This window comes from Colias eurytheme, chromosome 6, assembly GCF_061535395.1.
Source record: "Colias eurytheme isolate Ceu_HAF_F1 chromosome 6, ilColEury1 Martin Lab GWU primary, whole genome shotgun sequence".
In the NCBI taxonomy this organism is placed as follows: domain Eukaryota; kingdom Metazoa; phylum Arthropoda; class Insecta; order Lepidoptera; family Pieridae; genus Colias; species Colias eurytheme.
Window position 1 is genome coordinate 5,557,145 of NC_142985.1, and position 12,077 is coordinate 5,569,221.

Genomic DNA, 12,077 nt, shown 5'->3' on the forward strand with positions numbered 1-12,077 from the left:
TATAAAACATGTCATATGAAAGAAGTCTTATGTATTCCATATCAATTTTGGTTGTTTGGTCGTCCTCAATTTAGGATTAGGATATTTCCATGCCAAAGTTTTTATTTAATATAAAAAGGTAACACCTCTTTATAAAAAAATACTATTCAATTAATATATTTTAATATAAATGAAAATGATTTATAGAATAAATATAAATATATGTATTTATATAAAGTTTACTAATGCCTACTATATCGTTTGGTCAAATTTATAATCTTATGACTAGTAACACTAACTAGGTGATCCGTCCCTTTCTTGAGCTGTCTTTGCCGGTTATTTTTAGGTTAAAATTCTAAAATAAATTCAAGAAAGCAGCAGTGATACGTTTGTCATGTAGGTTATTTTAATGAGAAAACGTGCGCAGAACTTAATTAAAGAAATATTTAAGATAATTGCGCACTTATCCTCCTTGAAACCCCTTTGTCAAGTGGCTTAGTCCCATTGTATTCTTTGTTTACCAAGTGTTATGAAACAGTAAGAGGCACTGTCGCTAAAGCAGCGTCAGGCAAATTAACAATGTCGGGAGATGTACAGCCGAGAAAACGTAAAGATAAGAAAAGGAAAAAAGGTCAGTATTGATTTGATTTATTTTATTCTTCACAAATCTAGATGAATATTATTCCGGCCTGTATATGTTACAGATGAGCTTGGCGTAGAAGAACCTCGTGGCACAGCTGCTGCTCTCGGCGAAGGCGATGTTTTCATACACACTTACCATGATCATGGCACTGGTGGACATTGGTGTGCTAAAATAATATTCTTTTCACTCCTGGCTGTCTTAGTTACATTAATTGGACTTATTATATTGGAAAATAGAGGCCTTAGTGAATGTAAGTATCTAAAAATGTGTAAGTATCTTCAAACATATTTGCTCTATAAACAATACAATAAAAATTATTATTGCACAGTTGCTTTGTTATTGAGTTCAAAATATAAAAAAACTTCACAAACAATGGGTCATAAGTATTTGGAAAATAAAATAAAAAATATTTTATGTGCTATGTTAAGTTTAATTCGTGATTATTTTACAGTGGAAGCTAATGCTGTTGAGTCCAAATACTCTGGGGTTTTAGAAGGTTGGATTGAGGATGTTCCAGATGATGACCACCACGATGAACATACTCTAGAATTGAAACATCCGGTAAGCAGCTAATGTACAATCAAAATCAAATATTATTTCACATGAGGGTCAATTTTCATACTATCACAAATTTATAATCTATTCTAAATCACAATTCTATAATTCCAACATGGAAGCTCTGCTCAGATATTTTGTTTAAAAAAATCAATTCATACCTGTTCTACCTTTTTATTATCATTCTGTCTTATTTTTTGAATAAACATAAATATTACATTTTCATTTTTTTATTCAAACTTTTGATTCAATTTATTACTACATATACTTGTTACACAGACACATTATCACCATAATATTGATTCAAGGCTGCAGAAAATTATATCTTTACTTTTAATTAAATTAAATTGCTGAGCACCTGCATTAAAGTTACATTGCAACCCAAAATATAAAGGCAAATATTTTTTCTATTAATTAATACATAGTAAGTTAACTTACTAAGAGGGAAAAAATTTTTGTATTAAATATCAAAAACCTTATAACGTTTTAAAAATTCTACTCTTATTTCTAAACAAATATGTGTTTCAAGCGCACATTACAGTTATAGATTCTTAAATAAATTTTGAATTCCTATTGTACCATACTGTTTGTAAACATCACAAGGATGATGAAGATTTACATGATGATGATCATGAAGATGTAGAAAGTGATCATGAAGAGGAAGATGATGAACATGAAAGTGAGGAAGTTGATCATTCTGAGGATGAAGATGCTGATGAAGTACAAAGTGATGATGAACAAGAACAAGAGGTGATTAATAATAGCTTTGAGTTGCATTAATAACCTTTATTTATGTATTTTTTCACTACAATTTTTATCTTTATTGTTAACATATGAACAGGAGGATGAATCTATTGCATATAGTGCTTACCGAAACATTTATGAAAAAATCATAAAGAGCAGTAATATAGATAAGGATGATGCAAATGATGAATTAGTTGATGAACATGTTGAACAAAATGACGACGATGCAGATGAAGATGATGTTGAAAATAATATTAATGAAGACGATGATGAAAACGAAAGTAAAGAAGAAGATAATGGTGATGATGATGAAAATGAATCAAATGAAAATGTCGATGATGAAGACCAAATCGACGAAGAAAATAATGATGATGGAGACAATGATGATGAAAATGAAGTAAATAACGATGATGATAATGAAAGTAATGAAGAAAATGATGAAAATGAAGTGGAGAGTTTTAACAATGACGAAGTTGATGAAGACACATGGCAGAATGATGAGGTTCTCAATCATATTAAATGAGTTCCAGTTTTAGTTTAGTTTGGGGTTCCATAGTCAAGTATTGATTTCTAGTTTTTTTTTATCCATTGTATTAAATTAATACAGTATCTATGGAACCCTGTGGTGTGTGCACTGTTATTTTGTAATCGTGATAATCTTTATGAGATACTAAAAACAATCATATACTTCTCTTTTGGTTTGATTGGCAATTAACAGCATTGCTTTCTAAATTTAAATTTAACCAAGAATTATTTTGAAGTGATATAATAACATGATATATCTATATATATTTATTACTATTTTTTATGAAACATGTTAAAATTAGACATATAACATGAAGAATTTAACAATAATTTAACCACACTCTTAAAAGCATGTGCTTTTAGACCTGTATCAGTTTTATTGATTGGATTTTGTTTTTTAATTTTTATTTACATAATTTGTAAGTAATATTATAATACCTATTACATTATCGAGAATAATGCGAGTTGTGACTTATTAACTGAAATTGATTGCGTTTATTTTGTTAGATTTATTTAATTTACTATGTCGAATGAATTAAGTATTATTAATAAAATAATTTGTCTATTTGCTAGAAGGCTCTATCTATATAGTTATATTAAAAATATCTCCACTTATCACAATCTCGACTGACGCTAGAGGCCCACCACAGATTCAAACCTCATGTACAGAATTGAAAAGTTTCACATTTATTTATCTTTAAATTGGTCAATAACAAATTTCATTACAGTCCTACCTCTGTTCATTTACGTAATAGAACAACAAAAGTTTTAACAGATAAGTTATAACTTTTTTTAAATATTCGTGTTGTGAGGAAGATAATAGAAACCGTTGCTCGATTAATTTTTTCATAATATTCATTGAGATATACATATATGGAGACGACACCGCCTACATCACTTATGTTCCGCTCAACATACGCCATATGGCGTATGTTGAGCGGTTTTTTTTAATGGTTTTAAAGTGAAACGCATCAAATATGCCTTCGTGTGTGTTACGATATTGCACAAATAATACAAATAACATGGAAATGTGCAAAGGAATAACTTTCATCGGTAAGAACCTAACTAGATAATAATTTTTAAAACTTAGTTAGAGCAAAAAAATGGCGCACAGATTTTGTTCGTGGTGTCTCCTCCATACGTATAGTAATATTATCTCAATGATAATATTATTTATTTTTTGTAAATTCATAGTACAAATCAAACCCAAATACAGTCGAATAGAGAAACTCCTCCTTTTTTGAAGTCGGTTGATAATTGATTTGTCTTTTAGGTCGAAGATAACGAAAACGATGACGATGATGACGACGAAATCGTTGAAAAGATCGAACGAGAGATATCTGATGAGGATATTATATCTGGAGAGGTTACCAATATGGATGAAATGAAGGAACATGATGATGATGATGATGGTAATAATACAATCTTTGTAGTATTATACCTTATGTATGCTGTCTCATAAACTATAAAAAGCTATGCTTTTTTTTGAGGAAAATAAATGATTTATTTTAATAGCAAGAGCTAGCAGTGTTCATCTGTATAAATAAAAAAAATGTAATGTGTAAGCAAAGTAGAAATTAAAGTAGTAACCCCTTGTAATACTAAAATAATTTGGAAAATCCAAAAGTGCACGCCTCATAATTTTTTTTTAATAAATATTTATTAATTATTATTTTTGTTTATTTAATAACAATTAAACCACATCGAATCAGACCCTGAAAAATGAAAGGGTTCTATTCCTGAGCATACTCAAGCGTAAGAGAAAAAAAAAGACTCGATTAGTAAAGTATTTCGGTCGCTATCGTGTTAACAAGAAAAAGGATCCGCACATACAGACACACGGACGTCCAAGACAGAACTTTTTTAAACTGTTTTTTAACTAGTTTAAATAACAAAAATGACATCAAAAATATCATGAACGTTAAAAATAGTGTTTTTTCTTAATATGTGTGTGTATGTATTATCTTACAAGTGCAATGTATGATACATAAAGACATTTTAAGTTTGAAAAATCAGATGTTTTGCGCGAAGTGACAGTAGTACCCAGTACCCACCTCAACGCTTCGCTTATGAGGCGTGCAATTAAGTATTTTCAGTGGTTATATTAATTTACTAGCTGCGCTTCACGGTTTCACCCGCGTAGCTCCGCTCCTGTTGATCTTAGCGTAATGATATATATAGCCTTTACAGAATTTTTCAAATCGGACTAGTTGTTCCTGAGATTAGCGCGTTCAAACAAACAAACAAACCCTTCAGCTTTATAATATCAGTATAGATTATTTTTTATAAATCTAAACAGTCCTTCGTATCGTTTTTTTTTTTGTGTTACATGTTTTCTTAAAGATTCGTGATTATTAAGTTGAATTTCTAGAAAGTAATCAACACTGCAAAATATCAAGGAAATTCATTATTCACCTACCATCATTTTCTCACAAACAGATGCATCAAAAGAAGAACAAGAAGAAACAAAAGAAGATGCGACAGAAGATGACGATGAACCACCAGTCGAACGCATCACAATACCACCAGCGGGCAAGCCATACACAGAAGTAAGTTTATATTTAGCTCATTTTGTGCAAAATATGTTGTTTTGCACGAAGCCGAAATCTCAGATACTCTATAGTATAGCAAAAAATTGAGTCTATATAAACCATAACCATTCTAGCATTGTGTCTTTTTTGCGGTAAAAATCATATTATTATTGTGACTGTGTCGTGATTGTTACAGCTTAAAATTATTATTATACTTTCCGCATTTTTCCATTAAAAAGATGAAACTTCTACAGCATCATATTATCCAAATTACTAGTAATCTATTATAATATCATATACTATTATCTCCTTGAATTCTCAACTTACAAATATTATTTTTTAACAGATCGAAGAAGAACCTCTTCAAAGTACACCAGACACGCTCGCCGCAGAGGAAGAATACGAAAGACAACAAGAGGAATTAAGGCGGGAACGTGAAGCACAGGCCTCACAAGGCAGTGAGTATAGTCATAGACATTTTTTATTAAATATTTCTCTTTTTTTTTTCGCTTCCCGCTTTATTAATACTTTTAACACGATTAATTAGAATGTGCCTGTTGTGTGGTGGTATTATTTGCATATTTCACTAAACATAAATGTTTGAAGAAATGAAAATGTGTTCCTCTTTAGGTCCATTTAAATAAAATTCTACGTATTTTAAGTGTTGCACTAAATACATATCACGAATATTAACCTTGACTAATTCTTAAATTTTATGTTCGAAGTAAAAAAAAACTTATAAGTACTACTAAGAATAAAAACATTCCAATTTTTTTAACATCCATTTTAAATAAAACAATTATAACATTTTCTATCATTTTGAAAACAAATAACTATACCTACGTAAATACGTGGCATATCGATATAGCATACTTAACGAATTAAATACGAAAATAAACTTCTTCTGGCTGCTGTTTTGTTTTTGCATAGCATTTGACATACATTTGATTTGAAATAATAACAAAAACGCCCTCAATGGCTGTAGTTGTAAGCTATCTTAAGGATTTGTAGCTTTAGTTTTTTTTATTTTTTATTAACTTAACGCTATTTAGTTGCAAGCATTTATATTATTAGGATATATTTATATAGGATCCTTATTAATTTATGAGCTGTGATTATACGATATGAATACTATAACCACTGATTTTTTTTTCATAAAAATCATAATCTAATTTAAGTAGGTACTAAAAACAAATCTATATAGAAACCTTCCAGAAACCACGAACAAAAATATCGTGGACTGTTTCCCATGGTAATTTCTTAATACCGAAACATTTTATATGTATTTTATCAAATTTACAAAATTACATGCCTGAATATCGCGTGTAAATATTATAAATACACCACAGCAATTGTAATCAAACCAATTTAACAATAAAAAAAACAAGGTAGTATTTTGCTTACTTTTAAGTATTTCCACATTTATGTATAAAACGTCTTCCAGTCACGATTCTACATATTATTCATCGCGATACAGTTTGCAATGACGTCAATCAAAATACAGGAAAATTATAGTGTATTGTTTAAATGGTGATAGATCGTAATTTTAAAATAATTTGGAAAATCCAAAAGTGCACGCCTCATAATTTTTTTTTAATAAATATTTATTAATTATTATTTTTGTTTATTTAATAACAATCAAACCACATCGAATCAGACCCTGAAAAATGAAAGGGTTCTATTCCTGAGCATACTGAAGCGTAAGAGAAAAAAAAAGACTCGATTAGTAAAGTATTTCGGTCGCTATCGTGTTAACAAGAAAAAGGATCCGCACATACAGACACACGGACGTCCAAGACAGAACTTTTTTAAACTGTTTTTTAACTAGTTTAAATAACAAAAATGACATCAAAAATATCATGAACGTTAAAAATAGTGTTTTTTCTTAATATGTGTGTGTATGTATTATCTTACAAGTGCAATGTATGATACATAAAGACATTTTAAGTTTGAAAAATCAGATGTTTTGCGCGAAGTGACAGTAGTACCCACCTCAACGCTTCGCTTATGAGGCGTGCAATAACTCAAATTAAATAATAAAATTTCACAAAGAAATATTTCTTGAATGCTTTCGGTAGGAACGGCGGACAATTAGTGAAACAAAAATACCTCGTTGTTGAGAACGACTGCGTAATTCCGCATCGCCCACGCACCTCGTAAGTCGTACGAGAAACTCGCTTATTTGTGTCAACTGCAAGTGCGAACGTGCACGTATGAACTATTTATAAAAAGTATTCAATTTACATAATACATGACATGAATTCAATACTCTCACTGGGATTAGACATTTACCATGGCTTCGTTCGTATGGAAGGTAAATTTAACTATTACGTAACACTTGCAAAAGCAACGCGATCAAAATAAATCGAATGCTAATATTACTCAAATTTTACTACAAACACTTTCTTACATTTGCCAGTTTTTACCATTTAGTGGAAATTGACAGCATTATATTTAAAGACTATAATGAAAGCGATGGATAGAAAATGAAAATAGACGATTTCGGCTAAATCACGCGTATTAGTTACGGAAACATGTGTTCTGAGATGGCGCATATGTTGCAGTGTGGCTGAAGCTGGTGGTGGGCGGCGCACTGCTGGTCGCCACGCACGCGGTCGTGCGACGCGCCACAGCACGCCGTGGTGCGTACTTTCTCAATATATTACGCGATTTCTTTTGTCAAATATAAAACAAATATTCAATTTTTATTTAAGTTTTCATAAATTTACATTCAATTTCGATAAAACTTATACTTAATAGTAAAATTAATCTGACAGATGAACCGGATAATGACGAACAAGTAGTTAGGGAAGATCCACCCGTGATAGATAGGCGTATGACACTTATTCCACCAGCGACTGAAACGAAACAAATTATTCAGCCTGTTCAAGAAGAAATTGTACAAAAGACCGCACCTGCACCTGTACAATCTGCACCGGTATTGAAAAGAGATTTAGAAGACAATAAAGTCGAAATTAAAAAGCATGTTGAAGAAGTAAGTAAAATACTTGGCCTTGGTTCTACAGACAAACCTTTTCAAAGACTATATATGCTTTTGTTTTACATTTCCTAGGAAATTCAAGAGCATGATAAAGATAAAGACAATGAAAAAGAGCTTTACAGTGACGAAGATGAGGAAGAAGAAGAAGAGATAGATGAAGAAGAATTAGAAGAGGAGGAGGAAGAGGAAGAACCGGTGAAACAGGAAGTTATTGCTAAAAAAGTTGAAGTGAAAGAAACTAAGAGTGCCGTTGTTGCAAAAGCACCTCCAGAAGTAGAACCCGATGAAGATTCAGAGGACGTTGAAATAATTGACGAGGAACAGATTGAGGAAGAATTGGAAGAGGAAGAGGATGAAGTGGAAGAAGAAATATCAGATGTCGATGACACGGAATTATTAAATCGTCTAGAAGCTAAATACGGTCGACTGCCGGAACCAGAGAGGCCGGGCAAAAACAGTAAACACCTCTCGTCAACGTGTACTCGCTTCATAACCACAGCCTTGGCATGCGCAATAACATAACATAAATTCTTATTTGGCATGACTAACATGTGAGTGAAATTAACTTTTGTTTGTTGTCCGTGTTATTCTAGAATTACCCAAATGATAGCTGTAAGTTCAAATTGGTTTAAAAATTAAAGATACATTCTACCTACTTCGTTGTTGATATTCTTTGGTGTCGTAAAATATTAATATATTTTAATTACAAAGGTTGATGTGTGCTGTTGATGTAACAAATAAATCTACAAATCATGATTATATGTAATGTATATTTTTGCAGAAGGTGGTGGAAACAGTATAGAAGACGACTGGCCGGGCGAACCTAACGATCCCTACTGGAGTGAACAACTTGACCTTGCCGAAGATGAACTTCGACAGGTATGAATATTCCTGATACTTTCTCGAATATGTAAACTCGTGAAAACAATAGAAATGGGATATCCACATCGTAAAGATTAAAAATCTGTCTACTCTCGGCACTAAATAAGGGCTGAATTTAAATATTTCTAAATTATCTTTATAAATAAGTATATGCATTGTGCCTAGAAATGTATGCTAGATAGTATGTCGGCCATTAGCTCAATTTTCGCTTTAACCGATCTTAATTTATTGTATAAATTATAATAATAAATTGTAAAATTTTGAAAACAAAATTTCAAAAATTTGCTTTTATGGTACTTTAATACCAATTCTTAATTTAGAATATTTTATTTATTGCCTTTCAGGATTGGCTAGAATAACACTTTTTTGCCTATAACTGCTCGTTGTGCCATTTTTTTCATAATTTCCTCCCCTAAAATCTCGTCATAAGATGCGTCAGACTGTTCTTCGCGCCCGCACCCTGCGCAAAGTTCTTCTGGCGATCTCTTGACGATAATCCTTAGAATAGTTGCCATCCCCTGTATCTTAAGTGTCTGGTAGACATTGTAGTTTGTTTGAAATGTTGTGTGGATATGCATGTGAATGTTTTTTTTACTAACGTATGGAGGGAGCGTGGTCTGCGTGCGAGCGACGTGTGTCAGCAAAAGAGCTACAGAACAGTGCTCGCGGGCAATGGCTCGCTGCGAGAACTTTGGACATGATGGCTGAAGCAAAAAGGGATAATAAATTACTGTCCCGAGCTATTGCAGCATATCTACAATTGCTCAAAATGAATGAGCGCTTGTCTGATAAAAGGCTGCTGGAAATCGCTCAACGGGCCATCGATAGAATACAGTTTAGAGGTTGGTGTTTACTCCTTACATGTTGTATAAAAACTCGAAATATATTACATTTAAAAAAATACTGAATAGTAGGTATTTTTATGGTCTCTTGTATGTTAATCCTACTTTTTAAAATAGTCAATTCGTTGTTCTAAAACAATACATCTACCTACCAATAGTTATATTAATATAATGCCTGTTTTAGGAACATATTTGAATGCAGAACCAGTATACCGCTTACTTATCCGTCGGTTTCCAGATGATGTTCACTATAGAAACAATTTAACAATATGCTTCTTGATGGCTAACAGGTGAGAGATTTGTATTCTGACTAGTGATTAATCAATTATTTAAGTACGAAATAACTATGTATGAGTACATACTACATATTTTGTTTTCGAATTTCAGAGCCGACCTAGCAGACGAAGTCCTCAAGGAAACTATTCGAATTTGGCCAAATGATCGTGTAGCTTTAGCTCATTATGGTTTCGTTTTAAAAACGCAATATAATAAATTAGAAGAAGCCATAGTATATTTACGAAAAGCTCTCGAAGGCGATACAGGGCCGGCGTGCGAACCGCGCTTTTATTATCATTTAGGTGATGCGCTGTTACTACTGCAGAGGTTTGATGAAGCTCATGAAGTGCATAAACGTGGAGCACGCCTTGGCCATTTCCTCTCTCCATCTCAAAGATCTCTTTACAACGTGCCACGACTGAAAGGTCAACCTTGGTGGTCCATAAAAGAAACGCCATATGCAAAATTAGCACAGGCCTTGGAAAAGTCATGGCGTGAAATTTTGAAAGAAGGCCTAGCTCTTAAGACATTATACGAAAAAGAAAAAGAAGGCTTAAAAGAACGCGGAGAGTGGTCGCAATTGGATATATTCGTGAGAGGTCGAGAAATTCCTGGAAGATGCAAGAAAGCGCCAGTTACTTGTTCAATAGTTCAACAAGAAGCTGCAGCTGCGGGATGTAGGAGAGGCCAAATTAAATTCAGCTTAATAGATCCGGGAACCCATGTTAGACCTCACGTCGGCCCAACGAATTGCCGACTTCGCATGCATTTAGGCTTAAGTAATACCAAAGATACCTTTATAAGAGTGGATAAAGAAACCAGGTAAGAGAAAATGGTTTTAGGTAACGCAATTAGTGAAATTTAGAAAAAAAATTCAAACATTTATTGCAAACATTTAAATACCAAAACATAACTTTTTAGTCTAATTTTCTCTTTCCACCAGAGCACTATAAAAAAAGACGGGTTGCACTCCGGGAGTGCCGGCAGAAGTGAAAACTTGATTATTAACGTGTTTGATATCCATCCGTCTTACGCTTTTTCGATCAGGTCACGTGTCCTGGCGCGAGTTTAAGATTTTATACCCAACGCCGCTAATGAAGTTTTCACTTCAATAATGCCATTTTTAAAAGCTAACAATTATTTTCCATAGGCAATGGGAAGTTGGTAAAGTATTCATATTCGACGATAGCTTCGAGCACGAGGTGTGGCACAACGGCACGGCGCCGCGGCTCGTGCTCATAGTGGACGTGTGGCACCCGGACCTCACGCCCGCCGAACGACGCAGCTTACCCGCGATATAAATTATCTGTGCTATGCGATTCTTCTTAGGAATGTCGATGTCCCAATTTCAAAAAAATGTCATATGTCAATGTCACTCGCAAAATACGATATTCTTGAAATCTTTGTTTTTGCATTTCCATAATCGTTTGTTTTTTATTGTCTGTCTCAAAAGCCCTATCTTATCTTAGATCGTTAATTATTTTGAAGTAATGATGACGAAACAAAATGTCGCAGAATCGATCCTGTTCTTGTTTGAATCGCATAGTATTAAGTTTGTTATTTTTATTTTTTCCACGACGTGATCTGAAATTTAAAAAAAAAAAACTAAAAACTTAATTTTGAACGTCTCCACACCATTCTTTGTTTTGTATGAAAGATTCCCAATGTAGTTTGTCTTGTGATTAATAAATAAAATAATATTGTTAAATGAAACATTATGTATGATTTGACTTCTTTAGAAACTAGATGTAATATTATTCATAAGTTTTAAGTCAATTAAATTAAGAGTCAATTGTTTTATACCTATAACTTATAAGTATGTTTAAATTATAAGGTAAAATTACAATTACAATGCAGCCCTATTTTAGTAACCTTTAATGCTATTTTGAATTCCAATATCTCAAAATAATATCTTTAATGAAATTGAATTTTCTGTTACAACAAATTAAAGCATTTTCAAAGTACATACAATACATTATGTTTTAAGAAAGTACTTTTAGGATTTATCAAATTGTTTTCAACCAATTTTTTATTATAGATATATTATGTTTTGTAATAATATATTTACAATGCTCATATTTATGCAATTTTATTTCACA

The 12,077-nt window shown here is 32.3% G+C and overlaps 1 protein-coding gene across 2 annotated transcripts; it reads left to right on the forward strand.

Annotated features, from left to right (window-relative positions):
* Nucleotides 1–284: 284 nt before the first annotated feature.
* Asph (Aspartyl beta-hydroxylase) lies at nt 285–12,056 on the forward strand. Of its 2 annotated transcripts, XM_090102691.1 has the most exons (16): nt 285–610; nt 684–872; nt 1,074–1,183; nt 1,781–1,927; nt 2,019–2,423; nt 3,720–3,858; nt 4,886–4,995; nt 5,324–5,435; nt 7,542–7,619; nt 7,755–7,972; nt 8,051–8,435; nt 8,760–8,857; nt 9,468–9,702; nt 9,887–9,992; nt 10,090–10,800; nt 11,129–12,056. In XM_090102691.1, exons 1-16 carry the CDS (start codon nt 559–561, stop codon nt 11,277–11,279), a joined length of 3,246 nt encoding a protein of 1,081 aa, XP_089958817.1. In that variant the 5' UTR covers nt 285–558; the 3' UTR covers nt 11,280–12,056. The 2 variants fall into 2 exon arrangements, with proteins under 2 accessions (XP_089958817.1, XP_089958818.1); XM_090102692.1 differs by lacking the exons at nt 1,781–1,927; nt 2,019–2,423 and having other exon boundaries at nt 286–610.
* Nucleotides 12,057–12,077: the final 21 nt, after the last annotated feature.